The following is a 26,039-nucleotide window of genomic DNA, read 5'->3' as shown; positions in this document are numbered from 1 at the left end:
GGTGCCGCACAAGGTGGAAAGGGCGAAAACAAATTTCTTGGAACTCACATCGGCGAGGACCTCACCTGGTCTCACAACACACTACAGATTCCTAAGGAGGAAAGGAAATTTGGCAGCCTCACGAGAATTCTCAGCAACTACAGAGATACGGTGGAGAGCGTCCTCATCACATCCATCACCGTGTGGTACACTGCACTGCCCAGGACAGGAAGGCTCCCCAGTGTGTGATAAAAAACAGCACAGTTCATCCCAGGAGCAGCCTTCCGTTCACTACAGGACATTTACACCACCAGGGTCTCCAGAGCCCGCAAACATCACCAAGGACAGAACACACTTCCAGCAGACTCTTCTCCTGCCATCAGGCGGACGACAGGAGTCTGAAGTCAAGAACAAAGAGACTGGCAAGCAATTTCTACCCGCAGGCCATTAGACGGGTGAACAGCTCTTTCACAAGACACCCCCCCACCCCCTCCACACCACTGATAACACACACACACACACACATACTGATCTGTGAGCGACTGCTTGCTGCTGTGACTTCATGTGCAATGGTGCACTTCAGCGTATGCCCTTTAGTGTGTGTGTATAGTCTTTCAGCAAAATAGATGAATCGTCGGGGGTCGGGGGTCGTCGTGGCGCAGGGGCTAGAGAAGGTGTGCTGGGAAGCACAAGGTTGGTGGTTCGAGTCCAGTCTTTCCCATGTTCCATGTCGAAGTGTCCCTGAGCAAGACACCTGACCCCTAATTGCTCCCCGGGCAAAAATGTGAAAAAGCCCTGGGTTTAAAGTGTAATGTAAGTCGCTTTGGATAAAAGCGTCTGCTAAATGACCTGTAATGTAATGTAATGTAAAATAATAATGATTTTCAATGTCATTGTACAGAGTAACTTGTGCACATGTACATGTACAATGTACATAAATAGCTTGATTTGAACGAATCAGGGTATTTCCGGTACGATTTTGTAAGACCTTGGTAGTTAGTCAGCTTCAACCCAAATTCAACCCAGTAAAAAGCTAAACAATAAAGTTAGTAATGAACTTGTAATGAATGCTGTAGCCACATGTCAGAGAACGATTACCTATTAATATAGATTGTTGACGATGGCTCCCTGTGAAATGTTAATCTAACTAATATCAATGAGGAAGAGAGCTGCCCATTTCTCCCAGGGGAGTGGAGAGCATATCCAGCTAACTGAAATTATCCTGCGCAGGTTTTTGGACATGTTACCATGGTGATTTTTCATATCTTGCTTCGTGGAACCAAACATCCTGACTCATGTAATATTAATCCAGAGAATTATGCAGCTAAGTCAGTTAGCCACGTACGAGGAACGAGGCCCAAATCTCATCCCAGATCCAGACAAGAAAGAACACCGAATGAACGCAACTCTTCGGAGGAAAGCTTGATCTTCCCTCCAGTATATTTGTCTTGTCCCAGGATCTTTTGGGAGGTTATGATGTCACCCTGACTTGTTACTGCTACCGACAGACCATTGGACTAATGTGGAACTATAGGACTCAAATTTAAGAATTCAGAGGCCAACCTCATTCTCCTCAGCTGTGCCAGTGCCACAACTCACACTATTCATTAATTAATATACTACCATGTTACACATCCATATGCCATATAAAGACACAGAAACCAACATACACAGTGACAGTCAGAAGCCCCTAATGAGGCCAGACTGTTGTTGTTTCATCTTACCAGCCTGCATAAAAGATAAGGAGGAGGACTGGGGGGGAGGAGAAGGGGGAGAGTAGTTCAATCGCTAATCTATTAGCAGGGGTAGCCACACAGCCGAACCGATGTCTGTGTAAACCTACAGCCGGCACAGCAGGCACGAGACGCCAACGCGTTGGGGTTGGCTATGCAACTCCAGCTCTCCATCTATAATTTGTTTCAGTGTAAAAAGCAAAGAAGGCGTAAGGGTGATTGTCTTTGCAGCAGCTATGCAGTATGTCTCCGTAGAAAGGGCTTGACCAACATGCACACACAGTCTTGCAGGGTCCCAAGCTCCTTAAGGGTGGGACCCAACGCCCGTAATTATTACGCATCCATTTAGTTATTTAGTTTAGTACTTTTTAGAGGGATGATGTTTTCTTGCAGACGTGCATTGTTAAAGTTGGGCAATGAGAGAGTTACGGCCGCCTGCTGGAGGCTCCAGACTCCGCTCACTGTGTCTTACCTGCATAGTGGAACTCCGAAGAGTGCCGTGGTTCTATGGGATGGTTGTTTGTTCTGATAGCAGGTTCACTTTTACATTCCTGTGACATCGGGCATCAGGCAATTCATCTTTCTGCCTCCACTGATACTCCAGTGACTTCCTCACCTTGAGCTGCTCCAGGTCAGGTCTCTCCATGCTGACCACAGCGGCCAGCAGCTGGTCTTCTAGACCAGCTCTGGTCACTGTGAAATCTATCAAGGTGCACTGGGCCTGCAGCTCCGGCTGGTAATGAGGGCTGGCGAGCTTGGTGTGTAGGATGAGACGGAAACTTGGGTTGTACTCGCACTCCTTGTCTCCAATCTTTATGTACCTGGCAAACGAGAGCAAGGAAGCTTCTGACCATCGAGAGACACTAAATGAAGGCATGCATTTCGAAATAGGAACACGTTATCAATGTAGACACAAGATAAGGGGATTCATCTATAACTTTATACTTTAAGACTAAGCTTAAACTTTTTCCTGTATTAAAAATGTCAGGTCACCATCAAATGAACCAGGATGTTATATTCTATGTTTCTTATTGTTAGCAAATCCCCGCGAAACACAAAACTAATCTCAACACTTTCTGATTTCATTATTCTGTGTGTGACTGGTGCCTACTAAAGAAAACAAATCACAAACATCCGTTCATGTTTTAACAGGAGGGCTGGCTGCTCGTGGTCCACAAATCCATTTTGGGAACGCTAACTGCTGTACTTCTGATCGGCCCTCACATCTCGCTTCCATTCTAGAGAACTTCCAGTCAGTTGGTGTACGACGTTTGTGTAATTTCCTCGACAAGTACAGAGCATAAATAGTGTTTATTTCCATGGTGGACAGAGGGAATGTTTACGGTCTTTCTGGAGACAAGCCACGCCCCCTTTCCGGCAGATATGAAGCGAATGATGGAGACGCATATGAATTACTAGTCGGATAAGTAAACGCGCGGGAGTGGAAAAAGACCTTTAGGTCCTGTCAGACTGCACTAATGAGCTAATACGGATTCACATAGAATCCACACTTCAAACTAATCAACGTGGCCACGATCCCGGCGCTGCCAACATACACATCCATTATAAACGCAGAAACGGTTAAAATAAAGTCCTTTCCTATGTTTGAAGCTTCGTTTTTCTATGTTGAAGTATAGCGAGTCAGTATCGTTGCAAAGTTCCGTTTCTTTTGCCTTTTTTAAACTCAACATTTTGCTCAGTTTTGGGGGATTTGGGGCAAACGGCCAATTTCACGTGGTTCTTTTTAATTCCATCTTCCATCCTTAATGTAGATTTAATATGAAAGGTTGAATACCGGTTTGCCATCCCCTTCTTTACGTTCCCTTTTTAATGTCACGTTGCAATGCTTTGTGGGTAATTCCATTAGGCAAAGACAGCATCTAATGCTGACGAACGGGAGGGTTCCTCGACGATGTGACAGTGGAACAGAACAAAACGCTGACGCAGTAAGTGGGAGCGCCCCTCGCAGTCTCTGAGTCCAAAAGGGGGGAGATTGGGAGGGGATTTAAAGCCTTATTTACCTGCCCTTTTTAATGGTTTCTCTGCCCAGCAGAGGACCGAGAACAGGATCTGATGTTTCCTCCAAGTTCTCTATCAGAACTGCATCACCGGCTGCCAGTGCTCTCTCTACAGCATCCAGGTACCTGAGGAAAAAAGGCAGAATTTCTCTGTCAGGACCTTCTTCCAAAGATGAGCAAGTCTAACCGTAAAGCCTCTTACCCTCTCTGCCCCATGCGGATAACTCGTAGATTCTCGCCGTATTTGGCCTTGATCCACTTGAGGCCTTGCAGCTGGGGGTCCACCATGAGGGGCCAGCGCTGGCAAGAAGTGAGAATTGTGGCGTTCTCGGTGGACATCCTGTCAGCGGGCAGCCCCTCGTTCTGCCACGCCGCGATGTCGGCACCATCTGTCAGCATGGTCAGAGGGTCGAGGTCGGGGGTCACTGGGATGGGAACCTGACAGGTGATAGCGACAAGTACATTAAACACTACTACTCATCAAACATAAGTTGCTGGTGTTGTCAGCTGTTCAGCTCTACTTTCCTCTCCGATGACATCATTGTTCGACAATCATTTCATGTTTTAGGATTCTGATCATATTGGATTCATGTGTCGTAGTGGCGCTTTGCACAATTGAGAAATAGTGGTTTGGAACTGCCTGAAGGATGAATGAAGATAGTCCGTCCTTTCTGGGTTACGGCTCTGGTTCTTTTCTGGGAGAATGTGAATAACTATCTGACTCACTCACAAAATGTCATAATTCTCTATTATATATGGGTTTTACGTCTCGGTCCAGACACAAAAGCGCCTGGGTTCTGACCCTGACCGAGGTCTGTCTACTAGTGACTCCTGTTATAAATATACATACAGAGCTCGAGGAGTAGAATTTAACCATAGACCACGTTTAAAAGATGCCTTCAAACTAGTTCAATTATTAGTAATTAGTAATAAATATTGAATATATAATACAGGTATTGCATTTATATCAATGAAGTAAATCTTTTCATCCTATATGATGCCTGTAAGCTGAGAAGCAGAAACAGAACCGAGCAGTGGGCTATAAAATGTTCCTGCATGGCCAGCAGTGACTTTCCCGTGACCTCGTTGTTAGAGTGAATCCCAGCGTGAGCTGTGTCGGACAGTCTGCAAAATACTGTCCCCTTAGATCAGAATCTTAGGAATCACTTTGGTAAATAAACTTACAAACTGACGCAAACTAAAAACTCACCTCTATGTCTGGGCTATTAGCACTTTATTAGCACTTACTTCTAGCACATTGTAGTTTGGTTGTTCTCGGCGTGTACCCTCTTATTGTAAGTCGCTTTGGATGAAAGCGTCACTCAATTAAAGACAGAGAATGTATGAGCAGCGTTAGATTAAAGCACAGAAAGAGTGTTGTCTTCACGCTCAGAGATCTCCTCTCTGCCAGATGTCAGAGCTCCATGTGGCATCTCTGTGTACTTCTGACACCTAGTGAGTTGTTAGGTCGGCCGTCACAGCTCAATGAGTCCACGCACCTCCAGCTGACTGAGGTAGGGCTTCCAGGTGTTGTCCATGAGCTGGAGCCGGTAGCGTTTGGTGAAGTAGCCCAGGTAGGAGATGAATGCCGTGATGAGGAGGACGTCCCCACACAGAGTCCTCTCCTGTTTCTTGAAAGTTTCGACAGCCTGTGCCCAGCGAACGTTCTCTGAAGCTAGACCCCCCACCTGCAGCACCGGGACAGATTACTGTGACGTATTCTTCACAGGCAGGAGCTCAGCCCCAAGAGCATCAACAATATCTTGCAAACATCAAGTCCTTTTTGTCAGGTCATTTATCAGCGATTGTGGAAGTAATTCAAATGTATTTTTACAAACACTTGGTGAAAGCTGTATGAGCCATATTAGACTTAGTAGGATGTGCCCGGTGATGGAGTTACAAATATGCTGAATTGCTCGACTTTGCTTCCTTTTCGTTCCAAGTTGACCACAGGACTTTTTATTTTATGTAGAGGAATTACAAAACTTAAGCCCCTCGATATCTTGTGTCATGTGATATTTATACACTGACGTCACAGAGACACTGTACCCTACAGCTAGGTCTGACTGACAGCCTTTTGAAGTCGTCTTCTGCATCATTTACATTATCACACTAACATTGTCAACGCTCAGCGACGTTGGGATTGATATATGTGTGCGTGTGTGCATCTGTGTAAACATGTGCTGGGTTTGGATTTGAGTCCAAGTTGTGGGACGTTTCTTAATTGTGTCACATCTGCAGACATTTTACAGTCACTAATCAAATTGCAGGTCATAACATATTGTTTTTATCCAATCTGTGGGTATAAATCTCTATCACATCAAGTTTGGAATCATCTGTATCTAAGGAGAGGAGCAAGTGGGACAGATGGGCGAGTGTGTGTGTGTGTGTGTGTGAGATGCTGGTGCCCCGTGTGCCCCCGGTGTTGCCCTCCTCACCAGGCGGTTGGCCAGGGAAATGGTGCGCGCCGTTGACTCTGCTTCCTGTTGGCACTTCAGCTTGTCTGCGGTGGCTTTCTCAAACTTGGCTGTCAGGGTGGCCAGGTTCTCATTAAGGTGCTGATAGGACACACACACACACACACACACACACACACACACACACACACAGGAATAGAGACGGATTGGCACTTGATAACATACAGTAGAAACACCGTAGACAAACAGTGAAAGCTAAAGTTTCACAGTGTGCCCAGTTGGGTAAAAGTCATCATTCCCTCTGCTACGTATTTATTTGGCATATGGAAGCAATTAGCAGAAGGACAAACAGGATTAATGGGTGGAGCGGCGCACAGGTTCAGGAGATTAGTCTGAGCTTAGCTAATTCCCCTTGGCTCCAAGCACACTCTCCACTCATAAATGTTACTGAGGCCTGAAAAATGACTGGAGGTGTCACGCTGGCTCTTATTACGGGTCGTCAGTAGCACCGCTGGGACGGATGGGCTGAATGTCAAACGCCACAGAGAAACAATTACTTACCCTTGCTGTCATCGAGAGGGTTTTTGGTTGGTGGGTTTGGTTTTAGATTAGTGAATAGTGGCACTCACACCAGCGTTTATCACTTCTGGCAGAGCTGATGTGTCACAGAACTGTCACTCAAACCTTGATAAAATAATTCATATCCTGACTTGAGGTGGTTATCTTTATTCTATTTCTTTGGCGTTATATTCTTATTGCATAGCGTACCTTCTGGGTCTATTGGGAGGTGGAGAGTCATTGCTCTAAAGTTTATAGACAGCCCTTAAGGTTTCTGTCAGTGACCTCAAGTCCATTCATGTTATGTCCTCAGGATCTTAGATATTGAAGTGGCCTCTTTTTGAAACTGCTACCTGGCTTGTAGCAAATCTAGCTTTCATTTCCTGTATCCTCATTCCAATGTGATGGCTTACATTGATCTTGCCCTTGATGGCGGCGAGCTTTTCCTGTGCAGCAGCCAGCTCTGCATTGGCCCTGCTCAGAGCCTGCCGCTTGGGCTCCACCTCGCAGTACACCTCATAGAACCGGACAATGTTTATGACCCAGGAGCACAGGCCGGCCGCCGCGTTCGACTTGGAGGCCACTAGTTCTGGCTGGAACTCAGGATCCTGAGATTGAGATGAACAAATACAAAACATATCAGCAAGGATGATAAACATAATTTAACGTTTGCTTTTGACCACCACTGTGGAAAATATCGCAGACGTATAAAAACATGTTACATCCATGGTTCTGTAAATGAAATCTGTGTGATTCACATTTGTTTGGCCCTCAAGCACGATGCCAGAAACCGAGGAAAGGACAGGAACATGCAGGAAGACATTTGACCAGGCGAGCCTGTAATCACAGCCCCCCCGCTGGGCATAGAAGGGAGGTGGACAGAGCCGCGTCACGTGACCGAACCCCCGGGTCTCACACGGGTCTCATACGGGTCTCATACGGGTCTCATACCAGCAAGCGGCAGATATCGATCTCTTGGTCGACAGACCTGGTCAGCCAGCCCCTGAACTTTGCTGGACAAGCAATTGTTCATATTGTTTGTTTTGGTTTGCTTTTATTTTGTTTTGTTTGGATCTTGGTTGATCAGAGAAAAGACCGGCTGATTTTTTGGTTGATCAGAGAGTATCAGGACACAAATACCCCTTTGGTCAATGATTTCAGCAAGAAGACCGGCTCCAAACGGGAGCACCAAGTCGGCTGTCATCGTGTACTCCTTTATGTTTGATTGTGTGGAGTAGAGAGGGTGCGCCGCCGAGAACCACTGGGTTGTTGGTTCGAACCTTGGTTGCTCCATGTCGGAGTGTCCCTGAGCAAGACATCCAACCTCTACCGGCTCCCCGGGCGCCTTAACAGCAGCACACTGCTCCCATTGTGTTGGCCGGGTTAACTGCAGAGAATAATTCCCCAACAGGGATCAATAAAGGATTCTTTCTTTCTTGATTGTGTTCGTGCTGTAATCTCACCTGACGAATTCATACTGTGATTGTTCTGCCTGAGATTCCAAAATGATTACGCTAGAACAGATTATTGCTGCTGGATTATATTTTATGGGCAGAATAGCTATTATTATCTTAGATGGTTTACTCAGAGTCACACTCGCACCTCTATTAACATCGTGGAGCCCATGTGATGGTGACCAGCTCTGGACTTTGCAGTGAGATTTCTTTTGTTACTTTTTCTCTTATTTTTACCCGTATTGTCTTGATAACCAATGACCCACAGCCACATACGCATAGGTCCAAACATATTGATGCATATTGATCTTGTCTAGAAGTACCCCCCTTCTTCACCGTTGGGGTTGCCACCTTTAGTACAGAAAAATAAGACTCTGCGATCCTCATTCTCGTCGGTACTTTTGCATCCGCTTTCGCTCCAGAGCTGGCGGGGAGGTATCGGGAGCTGCCTCCGCCATTCTTTCAAATTGACAATCCGCCAAGAGACCGGCCCTTATTGTCATTCTCGTCCTTCTCTGCAGGTGATATTGGGTCCTACCACTAGTTTCATATTTCTGTCTTGATCTTGATCAGTGTTTCTAGAAGGCAATAAGCTCTGTTAAACTTAAAAGAAGGTTTTTTCCTATTTTCTTGTGCGTCTGTATGTTGTTAACAGTTGGTATTCATAGTCTATTGCTCAAACTTAAACCTTCAAAATTCTTTGATCTTTATTCTCGATTGATTTATTATTTGGTTATTAGTTCGTGTTCGCTCAGGGTGGTGCCCCGTTATTTGTTAATTTTGTGATTATTAATAATTTAGTTTGACACCAGCTATTACCAAATATGCCCCCTGCTGTTCCCAATGCGTAGTATTGTTTAACCAATTAAGGTTCTCTGTTTATCATCAAGATGCTCAGCAGCCATAATGTGCCCCTGACATGGTAGTCTGGGCCCTTCTTAACTAAGGACTAATTAATGCATATTCGCCTTCACACTGCATGCTGTTAGCACGGACGTTAATGAATGAGGCTGATGGAGATGCTCACCTGCAGATACGGCTGAATAGCTTTGAGACAAGCCTCTGGGATCTCAATCTTGTTGAAGTTTATCAGAGAGTCCAGGAACGCGTCCACTTTTGCCATCATCACCTTTGCTGCCTTCCAGCTACGATCTTTTGGCACTTTGCCGCCAGGCGCTGTCAGGACCATGACTGCCGCTGTGACATTGGTCACCGCCACCACCGGAGAGCCGAATGACTTCAACTCTGTCAGGTTGTTCTGCGGTAGGCCAAATGGAGAAGGAGTCAATACAAGGGATGAGGGATAGGATTAGACTGACCAAAGATGAACCTGGGCCAACTTTGGAAAGACAAATGAGAATTCTAATTCGGGCATCTTTACAGAGCTGTGAGCAGTGATTGAACTGTCTGATCTGCTTCTTTAAACAGGGACCACCTTTAAACACAGAGGATGTTTTTAGAAATCCCAGAGGCTGCTCATAAATCTTCATCGGATGCAAGAATGAATTTAAATACCTACAGAACATACATCATTTAAAATACTACATTCAATACTCTTCTGTTCAAGGCCTTTTGTGAACGTATTCCAATGAAGCTGGAAATGAAATCTAACAAGTAGAAAAGAACGAAAACCATTTTTAAAACGTGGAGAAAAAGACGGTGCGATGGAGCAAATCAATACAATATTCCGGGCGGTGTGAGAGTAACTGACCTTATTGAGGATGTTCAGGGCATCCTGAGCAGCGAGCAGGGCCGGTTCAGCCTTCGCCAAGTCCTCCTCACAGTCTCTCTGTTTGCCGCTGACCACCACAGCAATGGCCGCCACCTTTTGCTCTTCCTCATCAGCGACTGCCTTCTCCTTGGACACTTTCTCAGTTTCTATCCCAACAACCTGGGGAACGCACACAGGGCATTTATATATAGATACACTAAAGGAGATAACAAACAGGTAGTGTAGTTTCATCTGGAAGAAGATCAAAAAGAGAACATTTGATTCATTGTGCTAACAGCAATAATTTGCTCTGTGTGACTTGCTGACAAACTTCAAGAGGCAGCAACAAAACCTTTACAGATATAAACCAGCGCACATAGAGGCAAACTATCTGCACGGCTGGATACCACCAGACTCACAACAGTCTTCTTTTTGCCATCGGTCTAATAACTAACACATGTTCTTGCCTGGATTAGTTTGTCAGCGTCCTCGTTCTTCTGCTTGAGTTCCACTTCCTGAGCAGCCAACTTGACCTTGAGGTCATCCACCTTTCAGAGCATGACACATGGAGACAAAGGTCAGGAATATGTGACTGAATGATACTACGAACCAGACTGAATCAAGTTCACTTCACCCTCTCTCCATCCATGTCTGTCTATATAGAAAGATATAGATACAATGGATATAAAAGGTCTAACTTCCCCTGTTAAAGTAAAAAAATAAAACCAAGACAAATCATGCCAGAACTTTTCTACCATTTATGTGACCTGTACCGTGAACTATTCAATGGAAACAAATTACACAAAAAATCAAAAACTTAATAATGTGATTGCATAAGTGAGCACACCCTCTCATAAAATGTGTGTTCAGAATGAATGAGTCATATTCAAACTCATGTTAAATAGTGGTCAGTACACACTTGTCATCATTTAAAGTGATACTGATTCATTCCAAATAAAGGTCAGCTCTTCTAGTATGATTTTCTTAGTTGCATCTTACAACATACACCATCTGAGAGGTTCCAAGACATTACACAACGGTGACTTTACCAATAACTGGACGTCCCTCCGAGCTCGATGAAAAGACGAGAAGGAAACTGGTCAAGGAAGCGTCCAAGAGGCCTAAAGCCACATTAAAGGAGCTGCAGGAACGTCTGGCAAGTACTGGCTGTGCACAGTGTGTGTGCAATCTCCCGTATCCTTCATAGATGTGGGCAAAGGGGGAGGGGGGCAAGACGGCTTAGGGCTGTTTTTCTTCAGCTTGAACCTTTGTCAAGGTGGGGGAGGTTATGAACGGCTCCAAATACCCGTCCAAGCACAAAAACGTCAGGCTTCCGTTAGAAAGGTGAAGATGAAGAGGACTCTCACCTCAGAGCATGGCTTCACCACAAGAGGTTTACCGTTTTGGAATGGACCAGAATCCAACTGAACATCTGTGGGTGATCTGAAGAGGGCTATGGACGGGAGATGACCTCGGAATCTTACTCACCAAGAGTGGGCGAATATTACCAAGTCAACTTGTCCCATGCCTATAGACCCCCCCAAAAGACTAGTAAAACCAAAAGGTGCTTCAACAAAGTATTAGTTTAAGGGTGTGCAGATGTATGCAACCATTCTTTTGAATTGAATTGATTATGTTATTGGTCACAGGCCTTTTCCTCTCTGAGGCTGTTTTTTGGCCACTACTTAAAAAATGGCGAACCGATGATACAATTGTAATTACTCTGGAAATACTATGTGGAAAAGTTGTTTTGTCAGGGGGGAACCCCTGTGAGTGTTCTGATTTGTACAGCCCCCCCACAGCCAACAAATGGAGTCAGAATCTGGATGTCTGTCCAAGTCCGGCTCAAGTTGGCCGATTCACGCCTTTCAACCACTTTGTTGAATCGTCTTATCCTATTGGATCCAACTAAGCTCAGGGGGAAATTACCGACAGCTTCATTAGCCACTCAGAAGCAGTATATGGAGGGACTTAGGAGCCAGGGGGGAGAAATAAATAAGTTAAAATTAAGAGACATTCGTTGGCTTGAGGAACAGGTCACCTTTTAGATTCATTTAAGAAATATCTTTGATATTTGTTGGTTTTTCTGAGCAGTGCAGCTGAGTTCAGTTATTTAAATGACGTATCATCAATCAGTGTGTACATCATGGGAAACAATGAATCTATAATTTTATCATCTAATCAAATCTCTCAAGTTTGGGTCTTATTGGTAATACAATCGAGCCAATGGCAATTGCTTTGAAACCTAAACATCTTTCCAATCCAATTCTTTGAAAACCACAAAGAGTAACCTGTGACTTATGGGAAGTTGAACCGATAAGCTTTACAAAGGGCCTAAACCTTTGTGGAAATCGTTATGGCCTGCTGGGCCTTGACTCAATTACTAGAAGAAAATCCTAGTCTGTTCAAGTAGATAAAGGGCAAAAAGAAAATATTGGGAAAAAAAGCTTTAGGATCAAGAGCTGCTATCAGCACACACACACAAGTCATAAAGTGAAATTAAAGCAGTTTCAAACTCCTCATAACTACCCCAAAAATGTGGCTCTGCATCACCACTTCAACACGTTGCACACAGAAAACAAAACAGACAGTTTTTCATGCTTGTCTTTCTGCTAATTAACAAACAGGAAATCAGGCCAGAGATGAAAACGCTCTTTTGGGTTGAGCCGATTCTCTGCAAAATATTTGATCATTAGACGAGCACCAAGTGAGCCATCAATATGATAAATAGGCAGAGGGTATACGGGGAGATGGGGGGGGGGGGGGGGGGGGGGGACAAACTAATTGATGGGAGACATGGCGGATATTCATTACATCTGAGTGGCTTCTGTGTTTATCCACTGCTGCCAAATGCACAAGAAGCCCTTTCACCGCCTGCTGCCGATTACAACCATTTGAATATAGAAGTATAGAAGACACAAAGAGCAAAATGAGGCCATTTATTATACTTTCAGAGAAACCTGCTATTTTTCTTATTTCCAAAGCAAAGAGCTTTCAGTGGAGATTCTATATAAACTACAACTTACACTATGTCTAGTATTACCAGCACTACTTATTTTACTAACGTTATCACAAGACTGTAAAGGACACAGCCTCCACAAATGAAAGCCGACAAAAACATGGAACCAATGTGTCCTCTAGGAAGCAGATGACTCATCCAGTTACACACAGCATCTCCAAAGCCCCCATCGCAAGCACACTCACACGCCTGCACCCACACACACATGCACACACACGCACGCACAACCAACACACACAAGATTTCGCTTCTTTTGTTGATCAGGACACAGCAGCCTCTGGTGACCCCCGAATGTTAAGTAACAGCTCTCAGTGTGGATCGATATTGATGCGCTAACAAACACCGGGAGCATTAATGGCTTCACTGTTATACAGGCAGTGGGAAACGTGTGACATATGCAGGTGGGTGCATGTGGGCATGTTAATGCAATGGAGATGCACAGTGTGTAGGCGGTGGAATGATGTGTGTGTGTGTTGGTGATGTTACATTCCCTTGCACTGTGTAGTTAAGCCACTATAATTAGGACTACTTTACACACAAATCCTGCATTATTCATGCTTCTCTTTTCTGCAAAAGTGTGCACATGGTAAACATTTGGACAAAAGGATCCAGGTGTAGATATTTAAGATGCAAACATCAAATACTTCAAATAAACATTTATCATGATAAAACAGGGAAAAGGAAAGATTGTCAAGCTTTGGTTCTACTCTACTCTGTATGGTTTAGTAAGGTGAGTAGCTTTGGGTAGCATAAAGTATGCAGAAGGACAGATTACATTTACTGCGTTACATGTACTCAAGTACTTTTCAAAAGTAAATTGATTTAATTGCAACATACTTCTTATTCTTACTTGAGTCTTTCATTGTACTCTGTTACATTTGGATACATTCATCAAACTATTCATATAAAACTGTCTGATGATATTTCTTTATTATAAACAAAACGCTGTAAAATTACAGACATTATCTGTAAATGAATAACCCAACTGTTAATCTATTTTCTATCTATATCTATAAGTAATATGCTAATAGTGCAAACAGAATACAATACAGTATTTTTATTCCTTTCTTAAATTATATATAAGTTCATGTAAAATACAATTTCATGATTTTATTAGTAATTTTAGGGTAAATCCTATTATTTTTATTATTAATATGTACTTTTATATTACACTTTTTTAAAAGAGTACAAAGCTGGACTGCTCATGTTGAAACTTTCAGGCAGGTTGTGCCTCTGGCCACACCCCCACCCAGTGATGTCACATATTTGCCAATGAATCTGAAAAAACTATATTGAAGACAATACATAGTCCAGGTAGAAAGTGGGAACCAGAGTGATAACTATAAGTCCTTTGGAGTGGCAACACGAGGCGACCGTGTTGCAGTGCAAAGAGACTGCAGGGTTTACTGTATCGGGCTGATACGTGTCATTGTGTCCCTGAGCAAGACACCTGTCCTCTCACTGCTGATTGTAAATCACGAAAAATCTGTACCATAACAGCCTACCTAACCATGCCTTTACCTTTTCTCTGCAGAGGTTTTAGTTGTATCCCTGTTTTCAAGGTGTTTGATTTGAATAATACAGGAACAATCTGTAAAAACAATGTATCCCTGCAAAACCTTAAATGACAATATCCATGAACATTTTTTTTTCTAATTTTAATTTTTACTTTATTTGAATCAGGATTTTGCACTTTAATTTTATGTTTTTTGTTTGGCAACCATTGCAGCCAGTCATTTTACCGTTTCTTTTACAGGGTTGCTTTTATTCATATGAAACATGGGTGGAGTTTTAAATGGCAACTGTACCTGAGCGGAGGTGCTGTTAAGCTTCTGCAGGCCGTTCTCCAGCCGCTGCATCTTGGTGGTGAGGTCTTGGCTCTTTTGGCCCAGGAGGCTGCAGTACAACTTGATCTGCTCCAGGAAGGACTTGGGCGTGGTGTAATTGTAGCGGCGCTCGTTGGCTAAGTACTCCCGTGACGTCTGATTGACACTCATATGGACGTATGCCATGAACTTACTGGCCGACTCCTTCACTTGGGGCTGTAAGAGTATCGTACACCACAACTTGTTACTTCACAACAAAGAAAGATGAATGGTAAATCACTCACCCATTCACATCCATTCATACACTGATGACAGGAGTTACCGTACACCAGGGGTACCCAATAGGTTGCAAAGGCAGTACCGGTCGATTGCGTGCCATTGATTAAAACAAATGACGTCACACGTGTGCCGTCTACCGCTAGAGATGACCGAAACTAATGCTAATGCTAACGGAGACGTTTAATGTCATTCCAAAGCAACCCAGGCTGACTCCAGTAAGGAAATAACCAAGAATGTGACTTGGTTTTTTGTGACTACATTATTTGTGGCCTCTGGTTATAAACAGGGTCCCTGACATTTGAAATTATATTTGTGTAGCGTTTACATCCTAGCTTTTGAAATATCAGCTGTTCTCACATCAATATGGTGCACCTCCTGGAGGAGCTTGAAGCTGACCGACTCCATCGCCTCCTGTGGCCACTCGTGGAACCAGTCGATCGCTGTACAGTTCACCAGTGCAGGAAACCTCCTGCTGCGAACCCTCAGTTTACTGCCCACCGGCGAGAAACACAGTGACACCTGCAATACAAGTACACACTCACCAAGGTCAAATACACCGAGTACAACTGGAGTCGGTCCGAATGAGAAAAGAAAGGCAGGGAAGACCTGCTCTGACTGGCACTTCTTTGCGGTCAAGAGTGGCAATGGAGAACTGTGAATTTATTATTTGCAGCTACATCATTAAACAAATAAAGCCTCCAGCAAGCACGTGCATTAAAAGAATGTTCCGAGCTGCTGAACAGCTGGCTGCTTGAACAGCTCAGCCAGATGCTCGATACTATTAGAAACAAACATGTCATACCCGAAGGCACTGCTGATGATAATCAAGTCTGGAAAGGAAGTAGCCGCATACTAATCTTACATTTCTTGGGAGAATGGATCTACTCACCATGTCGGCCAGTGACCCTTTCTATGAAGCCATATCTACATGTGACTACACCCTAATGGGAGCATGTACAATTCTCACAATACAGACTACTGTATGTACACGTTCTCCACACTACTGCTTCACAGTATACGTCATATTGTTGTGGATATATGAAAGCATTGGTTTGGGAAAGAGCACTTATTTTAAAAAATGAAGTTTTATGAAGTGAACAATTAAGATATCTGGCTTCTCTGGAAGAAAGGTACCCAATATAATGCAGAACCCATCGTGAGAATTATGCAACCAAGTTAAAATCATCACAAACAGACTCTCGCATCGGGGCCCTGAATCCTCCTAGTTATCAGTAGCTTATTTAATGATTGTTTCCCCCTTTTCATTAGAGTTGGGAATGTTTAACATATATCATATTTTAAAGTATAAAGGCCTAAAAGAGTCCAGAAATACATGTGGGTAGCACAAAGCCTTTTCCGAATTCTTTTTAATAATCAAATACTATTAGTAACTACTAGTCCAAAGCCATGTGCTCCGAGGTCTGAGTGTAATAATGATGTACATGTATGGATCAGGATTTAAACTCTCAATCATATTACCAACATTACCCGGTCCATCCAAACAGCTACACAGTCCAATACTCTGTGCCTTCCCAACTGATTCACTCTCCAACCCAGGGAGTCTTAGCTGGGGGCGAGGTGGGGTGAAGGATGTCTGTAGTGGGGGTGGACACTGGCATCCCTCTCTCCCCAGGCAGGGCTTCTATGCTCATGTCGGTGAGTGACTTCATCACAACCCAAATGCTTTCATTTGTCCTTTACACTGAGTGTGAGGCGACATCATGCTCTGCTTCACGGGTCCCCGACCTTTTTTGCCTCACAGTTTTCATGTTAGACAATATTTCGTGAACCAGTCTTAGAGGTGTGCAGGATAAACACAACAAAATAAGCGGCCGTCAGGGGGGCGTTTGGGGGGGCAGAACAGACGTACGCACCAAGGAGCGGGCAATTGTGAAAAGAAAACGCTTGGTGACGCTTGGGGAATATGTCAAGGGGACGAGCGCACGTAATTAGGAGAGAATCCGGTCAATTTAAAAAAAAAAAAAAATTCAGAATAGAATGACAAATGTCAAAAAGATATATATTTATTCTTTCTGTGCTGGGGCCCGCGGGTGGGGACCTCTGCTCTCCATCTCTATATACTGTGTATAGATGGTGATGATTGGTAGTGAAGTTCTGAAAACAGAATGCAGCTTTTTGCGCTGCACTCTTTAGATAATCGGACTACTTCACCTTGAGCTGTCGGCGAACCCGGTCAATGAAGAACCTCCAGCAGTTTTCCCTTGAATCCATCAACCCTGAGGTGCGAACCATTGGCCTCACCCTGCCAATGATGTCCTCCATCTCGTCATCCAGGAACAGGTCAGGAATCTCTCCTTGAATGAGTCAAATCAGCATCACATTACCACTCTGAACGCAAAACTACCCCAAAAAAAGTGGGAAGCAGTCGAGACTCTCCAGAACTTTCTTATCTTAAGAACTGACACTGAGATTTCTTATCAAATGTAGCTGTATTAATAGAGGTGGTGGAAGCAGCAGTTCATCCAGAGGGATCATGCAAATGCAAAGCTGATTTCTATCAAAGCCCCACGGAGCTGTTGACACATTCACTACGTGAAAATTGAGTACAGACATTCTATTAAAAAAAACATGCGCTTCCAGTCATTTGAGCTTTACCCCAATGCCCCTCGAGGCCTGATCTGGTGTGACATCGGGCTAAAAGATAAACCCTCATCGTTTCTGGACTAGTCTGATAACCAGATCCATTGAGTATCGAGTCAGACGAAAAACTTATATCCAGTTAACAAAGCCATCGAGTTCCCACGAGCAGTCAACTCCATCACAATCAGGTAAAATTCAATTATTGATATCACAACAACATGAGGCACATTGGAATGACCAACCTATTGCTTATCAGGCCAATAATATTCTGTAAGGTTGGTTGTTGGTTCAAGCTGTCGACAATGAGTTTAGATGGTTACATCACTGCTATCGCTAGCTTTGCTGGTTCTGCTGACCACAAACAGGAAACAACACTTGTGATAACTGATGTAGTATCTATTGTACTAGTAAGAAAGAGTTCAGTATTGTCAGTCACAGAAATTGTCATCAGGAGATTAGGCCATATGGCTGTGAACATCGGTTTGTTTTATTGATTTCACCATGGTTTGTCTCATTTGTGTTTTTATAACCTACAATTTTACCAAGCGTTTGTTGGACACTAATTTAACCTCAAAATAGAACTGAGAACCAGCCAACAGGCCGGATGGAGGGAAGGGAGTTAAAGGCCAGGCAAAGGAGTGAGGCAAGGAGAGCCCCTGCAGTGTCCATAGGCGCTGGTGTCCATACGGATAAACCTGAACCAGCTGGAGCCCAACAAAGCTCCCTGTGGCCGCCTCCTGACCTGTTTTTGAACTCTCTGTAATTATTTACTAGATCCTTTTTTGGCTCAACTTTTAACAATAGAATAGCAGTTATTTTATAGCATTTTGTGGGTTTTAGCTCATAAATGAAAGCATTTTTTAAGTTATGTCTTTGTGATCCATGCTGCTCTCCCCTCGACAAAGAAGAAAGACCAAAGAACCTAAACTGGAGACCTAGACTCCCCAAACTTTATTTTCTGTTTGTGTAAAGTTATATTGAATTCAAATCATTGGATTTTAAATCCCTGCCTTACAGGGCTAACACGATACACAAATACTACAAGCCCCATGTCTTATCAGTCCAAGTAAGACTGGACTGCATTTTATTCCAAAGAATTCAAGTATTTATTTGTAGGGAAAGAAATACATTTTCCTTTTCATGGTCTCATTTTATGTCTTCACATTAATGTTCAAGTTGGTGTTTGTGTAGTTGTTGTTCTGTGGTCCCAGTATTGGTTGGTGTATGACATCTTTTCCAAATGATAAACTACCTCTGTGTTTACAAACTGCCAAACTGTGCACGTCAGCATTAACATTTTGATAAAAAGTCTAACTTCATGTGATCATTATCATACATATCGCACTCCTGATGTAAAACCAGCCTGATATTAATCTGCACAAATGGCTCCACGGTGATTTGCTGCTGCGATAAAGCAGATTATTTATTTCTTGCAAAACATGGAGCAGAGTAATGAGCAAAGTCTGTTACCCGATGCCAACAGGTCGTTGATCAGAACCAGGAACTTCTCGTCTGCAACTTGGGCGTCAGTCATCAGGAACACAGTGCCAATATTCTTCAGGCCGGCTTTCATGTAGAGGGACGCGAGGTCACTCTGGTTGACAGAGGAAAGACGTAATGAGATTGGGCAGTGAGAGGGTTAAATAGTCCATCGGCACACCTACACATATGGAATACTTAATATGTGACTAATTGAGTTGAGTTGAGATCATCAAACCTTCAGGTCGGCCACACTGTATCCTTTTCTCAAGGTGATCTGGAACACCTCCAGGTTGGAGATGAAGGCAGCCAGTCGGGTCAGACTCTGCTTGCCGCTGCCGCCCACGCCGACCAGCAGCGCGTTCCCCCGCCGAGACTCAAGGATTCGGTTTATACGACAGCTACATCGGAGGCGAAGACAGTCAGGGGGGAGGAAGGTAAGAGGGAGGAATCAGTGGAAGGGTTAGATGTCGTGAGACGTAGAAGGAAGCAAGCTGTATGAAGACAGTTTATGACTCATAGTACAAACAAACACACTGTTTCCATTCTGCCGGTTTCATTCACATCGAGCATCAGAGACAAGTAGAGAAGACCAGTGTGTCCACGTCTACAGTGAATTGACTTCTTTGTCCTTTTTGCTGCTTCGTTTGCAGACTTCCAGCAGCATTTCAACTGCCTTTACATACCGACTGACATTTGCCTTGATATTTGATTGTTCAAGATATACATCAACTGCTTTCAGAGCTCATTCATGTTTATGAATGGGGATTTATGAATAGGAAAACGTTAAAATAGTATCTGCTGTAGTCAAGTTTGTCTTTAGAATACAAAGCAAGCAAGAAAAAGTCAATATACAAATCATTTCTGTCGCATTAAAGGCATTGTTCATTTTGCACAGATGACTTCTATCACTCTTCTGGTCATCCTGGTAGTGGGATCTTCCCTATTGGGCTAATTCTTTTTTTGTGATATTACCAATAAATGAAGAACCTTTTTATTAAGCTACAATCCCCATGTTGACCAAAAGTCCACCAGTGCAACCGTGTGACTCAATCATGTGTTTGAAACACACACTCATGCTGCGCACAGTTCAAACCCACCAAACCTGGTTTGGATTTGTAAGAGAACTTTAGAGGTGATGATCCCTCACAAAGTCACGAGGAGACACACTCCATTTACTTTTGATAAAAAGGTTCAATCATAAAAAAAACATGTCTTGGGTTTGAATCGTTAAATCAGTAAAAATATCAAATAGCTTAACGGTGTCAAACAATTAGCACAACTTTGGGGCAGTAAGACGATTCAGTTTTTCAGACTGAAGCAAAACCTGGTTTTGTGCATTTTGCTTGCCGTCATTATGTATCCTGGATTACTTTGCCTGTTGGTGCTTATCCCAGTCTGTAAGATAGAACCATGAATCCTAAAGTATATGTGGGACACTGGTTCAGTTCCTTGACAGGCGATGGAGTTTAGTCCACAGGGTACCAAAGCCTCCACTCACATGTGAGCCATGGCGTCCTCAAACAGGACCAGGTTGAGTGTGGCGTTGACCTCGTTGTAGCTGTCCAGTGCCTCCAGCAGGGTTTTATTAAGGCAGCTCCAGGACTCCACGGCCATGTAGCGGGCCTCCCCCAGCCCATGGGCAAAATGCCAGTAGAGGTTCATCTCCCTGGTCTGCTTTAGAGTCTCCTCCACGTCCTTGGGGAGGGATATGCACACACACACACACACACACACACATTGTGCAGCAGTAAACAACCCCTCTCAGTATAATAGAAGTGAAGAGCTTAAACAGTGTCATTTACCCTGTTGGGCACCAAATATTTCACTGGAGAGATGAGAGATGTTTGTGCCTTTTACAGATGCTGGTTTGTATTCTCAGTTTTACTGGTTCGAAGCTAAATGTGTGATGGAAGAAGTTGTTTGTTTTTTAAATTCGCATCTTTTTATCTTCTGTGCTCATCGTCCTGGTATTAAGAGGACTTTCCCGTTTGTATGTAAAAATAGCAAGATGTTGCTGTGTGGCGCAAGGGGAGGTCTGAATAATCTATTGCAGAGTGGTTAGTGTTATTCATTCTGCCTCTCTCTGGGTATCGGTACACACATACTTTGCTGTGTTGGGGGAGGGAAGGAGAGGGGGGGGGCAGTGGACAGAAAAAAGCTGAGCTGAGTGCAGACCCAGACAGCCAGACGTACCATGCTGATTTATATTCTCCCCCCTCCGCCCCCCTCTACAGACAGAGCAGGCAACCTCACGATGCCCCCCACCCAGCGGCTGAAAAGGTCTCACCTCGTAGAACTTAGTCACTGTGTCCGCCTGCAGCTTATCGAAGGCCTGGAAGTCCCCCTCCTCCACCAGCTTGTCCCTGTAGACCCGGTTGGACTCGTGCAGATAGACTTTCAGCAGGTCCGAAGGGGCTCTCAGACACTCGGCGGTGCAGAAGAGAAGGCCCTGGGCAGGGAGGGGAGAGAAGGCGGATTTACACAATAAGGAGGAAAGTCACTGCAGGTGGATGGATGGATATGGAGGCAGAAAGCTGCAGGTTGGTCAGAGAAACAACATGTTTCTTTCATCTCACTGGAGATTGGCTTTGTTGGGCTGGATGGAAGAATGAGGAATAATAAAGGTGGGACTGAGTGTGACTGTTGCTTACAGTGTTTATTTTCAAAGAAAAACATGTCTGCATGTGGAATGTGGCTGTCGGCCATGTTCACTGAGGATCCTTTTTGCACGCTTGTATAATGTGTAATTTGAGTAGCTGGGACATGGGATCTGAAGGATTCTATCAAAAGCAAAGCAGGTGAAAGCGAGAGACTGTTTTCTGATGTTTTCTGACCAATCAGTGGTCTGCAGTGTCTCTTTAACAGGGCTACAGGGCTACGGCCAATGGAGGACCGAAACCAAACGTCTCCAAGCAAATGTGTCCCAGTGGAGGTTCTTCTCCTGCTTCATTTTGTATTTTCCTGTTTATTAATTAAATTGATTTGATTTCCAATTGAAGGTATGTATTTAAATCAAACGTCTTTCAGGGTCTTTCTCTCTTTGCTGTGTAACCAAATGTTTCCTCAGGTCACCTGCACCTTCCCCGTGTAGTCCACACCACGTGTGTCCCACCCTCTGTCCCCCAGAAGACAGAGGCAAGCAGATGTTGTGTGTTTCCAGCCCTAGAAGTTATTCCGATCGACGGCGCCTTCTTTGGGCCGTCAGCTGAGTCTGATCTGCCTTCATACGTGAGCCTGTGACGGTCGGTGGGCCCGTGTGGGAGGATGTGCACTGAAGGTTCAGACTGAGAAAGAATAATCGCTGCTACTCCACATCTACAAAAGTCAAGATGTTTACGAGAGCGTGTGTGAACACTAATCCTTTCACTTTTAATAGATCTGTATTTTTCACTCCATTTCATGCTTAATGGTGTCAATCAGGACCCTGTAAATGTGTGCCAGAGCAAAACAAAACACCATATGGCATCTGTAGATAACAGCCATACTGTTAGCTGTAGCTTAGCGGTTCGCTGTACCAATGCACTCTGCTAACAAACCGAGAAGGAGACAAAACTTTTTTCACTCCATCCAGCCAACTTTGGCGGGCCGTCTTCATTGGTGTGTCTGGCTCAGAGGGATCAGAGATTCCTTGAGCCTGAGCCCCAAACAATGCACCCATGGAACATGGTACAGACATCTGCTCCGTCAGCCCGGCTCTCTCCTCCCTTCTTCAGCTGTGAGGAGCTCATTTAGGATGATATGGGAGAGACCAGCACTCAGATATATAACGGGGAAATGTGGTTGAGAACAAGACTATGCAGCTGGTTGGGAACATCGTCTGCCAGAAACCTAAACGTAAAACGTTGTGTTGTTTTTCATCGTCACCTCGTATATTGATTACTTGGTATACTGAACCGTTGGGAAGTACACATCTTCAGCCTGACGTAGGGAGGTTTAAGAACCAATGGACACTTAGGACTTACTATAAAATTATAAAACAGCAGGGGGAATGCAAACAGCGGCTACATTCGCCGCCTGGTTCAACCATCGACTTTGTTATCTAAGCGGACACACATCAGAAGAGCGTATCTGAAAAGTACCTGACATCTCGTGAGGCCAGGCAAGGAGTAAAAAAACATAAAATAGAAACTGACAATTCTCCATGAAGTTCTTTGGGGTCACCGCGGTAACGTGATTGGTTGCTACAACATGCTGACCCATTCCTATTTAAAAGATGTTGAGCCCTTACAGTCTCTTTGCGTTAGTGGGGGGAACAGAGTGCGTGCTTCAGCCTTTTTTAACCTGTGCTTGTTTATGCTCCTTTGGGTGCATTTGCTCATTGTCATCTTGTTGTCAATCTCAGCCTGCATATTTGTGCTTTTTACTCATAACCAACTCATTTTTCATTACACATAATGATGTGATCCATTGTAGCATAAAATAATAGGAATTTCTGCTGCCTCACAAAGCTGAATCTAAATGTAATTTCAGTACACCCCTGTGTATATAGGTTGTGTAATAGTTTGCTATAGAAAGAACTCACGGATGGAATTATGACATATGTTAATGCGCATTGTATTTAAGCACTGATCCTAACGTAGTGAGTTAAAGAGAGAGCTTCCCTCTATGATACCCAGGAGGTGTTGGCCACCAAAGTCTCCCTTGACAGCCTATGCATTCTAATATTATATTAATTTACATATACATACATGCATTCACTCATACCCGGTACCTGTGGAAGTACAAATCCATCCTATTTGCAGACTTATTTCTGGCTTCAGATCCAGCAGAAAGGTAAAAACAGAGAATGAAGACAAAACATGTTTAGAAAGGAAAAGAGCGGGATATGAAAAAGCACACAACTTTCTCATTTAATTGCAAATATATCTTGTCATTCTAAAAGTCTGTATAGATAAATCCTTCCTATTTCCTTTTTTTTAGCAATATATCACCTGGAATATGTTGGAAAGGTCCCGCAGGTTGAAGATGTAGTGGAACTTGAGCGCAGTGGGAAGGAAGGTGGAGGAGATCCGCTGGTGCATGGCCAAGGCCAACTGGACCAGGGTGGGGCAGCTCTTCTGCAGTGTGCCGGCGAAGCCCTCTCCTCTCAGGTGGTGAGACAGGATGGAGCTGTAGATGGTGTTCAGAGCCTCGGCTCCAGGAAAGGACAGGGCGAAGACAGAGAAGTGGCGCTGTGGAGAGAGATGCAGCATGTCAACTTGTTGGTCCACACTTAAGTAAAAGAAGGACGGTGCCTTCAATCTGAAATATAATCAAATGGAACTTTGGTCAGGTAGTTGTGTGTGCTGCATATCCAAGGTAGAAGTTGATGTGCTGCATACTTGGTAATAATATTTTCCCATATCTGATCAAACTCCGCTATCTGTAATTTGGAGATTTAAGCATTTCTTTGTTGCTGCTCCCTTCATATCGTTCACTCTGTGATTATTTTAACTCTCCTTCGTCTCTCGAATTTGGATAATAAACAGGATTTTTGACTCTTGGTTAAAATGAGATGTGACCACTCTAAAGTGCATCTCCACCTCCTTCCTCTTCCTGTAACGTCCTGTTCTGACCCGGCCTCTTACTAAAGCGCCAATTGCAAATTTAATCAGCCACTGAAAATTGTCCCCTGCAAATGCAAATGTACTTCTCGTTTGAGTAGCATTTGCTAAAACTTTGATGGCAAGCTCTTGTAAATTATTCCAATTTCCATAAGGAACGTATGAACTAGTGATCAAGTGACAAGTTGGGGACAAATTTTTGTCAATATAATGAGCTGATTTAAAGGTCAAGCGTTGCGATTGCTTGCAGTGGAAGACAGGTTTAGTTTTAGTTAATTTCCTTCCACTTTCCTTCCACTCAGAATGAAGTCAACCAGTCAACTAAGCCTGTCTTAACTCGGTGTAAGAAAGAAAATTGCTTGTGTACTTTTGTTGATTTTGTGAGTTTCTTTTCTTTTATTCATCAGACATATCAAACTCTCCGCTTGAGCGCAATGCACCCTGGTACATGTAGGCACAGCCGAGTAGCAGCAGAGAAAAGATTTCCCTCTCTTTTCTTATGTTTAAAGGTTTTACAAGATCAGATCAATTTGAGATATTACACAAATCCATGAACATCTCTTATGCTGAAACATAATGTTCCATTCAGAGGTTCTAAGTTAAATCAAGCTAAACCAAAATGAATAAAGTACTCACGTAACCTCTGCAGTGTGTTACATAACCAGTATTGCACACACCGAGCAGTGTGTGTGTGTGTGTGTGTGTGTGTGCGTACCTGCAGCCGGGGGTTGATGGTGAAGCTGCCGGCCGTCGGGTTCATGCAGGACACATATTGAACACTGTGTATTTCCTTCAAAAGCAGCTTACTACGGTCATACCTGGAAGTGCACACACACAAACACACACGAGGAATATAAATCATCGTTTTTATGGTCTGGCATTCACATAAACACCCAACCGCACCGATATGGCCCCCCCAGCTGCACTTCAGCTGACGTGCCTCAGTAGCATCTTCCTCCCGCATATGTGTAATGGGCTGACCGTGTCCAATCATGTGCAACCATGTTGAGAATGGCCTCGCTGTGTCAGAGGGATAAGCAAAGGGAGCCCTTGAAGGGGAATCAGAGCCCTGCCCTTACATTTGCCTTTGGGCTTATTCCAGGTGTACCATATTGATACTGGGAACGGGAGCCTGCTGAATACTAAAGAGCTTCTCAGTATAGTTATTAGGGTCTCTCACAGCTCAGACCTTCCCTCATGTTTGCTCATGTACAATAATAGAACATAGCTAACTGACACCTACCAGTGGTTGTAGTCCATGTGTTGGCGAATGAGCGTGTGAGGTTGCACCGTTCCATATGTATCCACCTCGGGCATATTCATGTCGTCTATGAAGTAGATCAGTCTTCTGCCGTTTGGGGGACCGTAGTTACGCCCAGCTTTCTTCTCGAGAGGTTTTTCCAGCACAGCTGTATGGGA

At 44.0% G+C, this 26,039-nt stretch overlaps 1 protein-coding gene across 3 annotated transcripts in view; it reads right to left on the bottom strand.

Moving 5' to 3' along the window:
* The window catches only part of dnah9 (dynein, axonemal, heavy chain 9), a 98,398-nt gene that overhangs the window by 26,397 nt on the left and 45,962 nt on the right, over positions 1 to 26,039 (bottom strand). For all 3 annotated transcript variants that reach the window (XM_040177371.2, XM_078103212.1, XM_078103213.1), the window contains 19 exons: positions 25,864 to 26,029; positions 25,336 to 25,438; positions 24,009 to 24,248; positions 21,365 to 21,526; positions 20,576 to 20,772; positions 19,313 to 19,475; positions 19,066 to 19,189; positions 17,167 to 17,309; positions 15,352 to 15,513; positions 14,698 to 14,931; positions 10,338 to 10,418; positions 9,871 to 10,050; positions 9,187 to 9,417; positions 7,119 to 7,313; positions 6,169 to 6,288; positions 5,230 to 5,418; positions 3,933 to 4,168; positions 3,734 to 3,856; positions 2,329 to 2,533 (listed from right to left, as the gene is read on the bottom strand). In XM_040177371.2, coding sequence (XP_040033305.2) covers positions 2,329 to 2,533; positions 3,734 to 3,856; positions 3,933 to 4,168; positions 5,230 to 5,418; positions 6,169 to 6,288; positions 7,119 to 7,313; positions 9,187 to 9,417; positions 9,871 to 10,050; positions 10,338 to 10,418; positions 14,698 to 14,931; positions 15,352 to 15,513; positions 17,167 to 17,309; positions 19,066 to 19,189; positions 19,313 to 19,475; positions 20,576 to 20,772; positions 21,365 to 21,526; positions 24,009 to 24,248; positions 25,336 to 25,438; positions 25,864 to 26,029 — 3,254 coding nt within the window. The remainder of the gene's footprint in view (positions 1 to 2,328; positions 2,534 to 3,733; positions 3,857 to 3,932; positions 4,169 to 5,229; positions 5,419 to 6,168; positions 6,289 to 7,118; positions 7,314 to 9,186; positions 9,418 to 9,870; positions 10,051 to 10,337; positions 10,419 to 14,697; positions 14,932 to 15,351; positions 15,514 to 17,166; positions 17,310 to 19,065; positions 19,190 to 19,312; positions 19,476 to 20,575; positions 20,773 to 21,364; positions 21,527 to 24,008; positions 24,249 to 25,335; positions 25,439 to 25,863; positions 26,030 to 26,039) is intronic.

Source organism: Gasterosteus aculeatus, chromosome 5, assembly GCF_964276395.1.
Source record: "Gasterosteus aculeatus chromosome 5, fGasAcu3.hap1.1, whole genome shotgun sequence".
In the NCBI taxonomy this organism is placed as follows: domain Eukaryota; kingdom Metazoa; phylum Chordata; class Actinopteri; order Perciformes; family Gasterosteidae; genus Gasterosteus; species Gasterosteus aculeatus.
The sequence above is the reverse complement of the archived record's forward strand: the minus strand, read 5'-3'. Positions and strand labels throughout refer to the sequence as shown.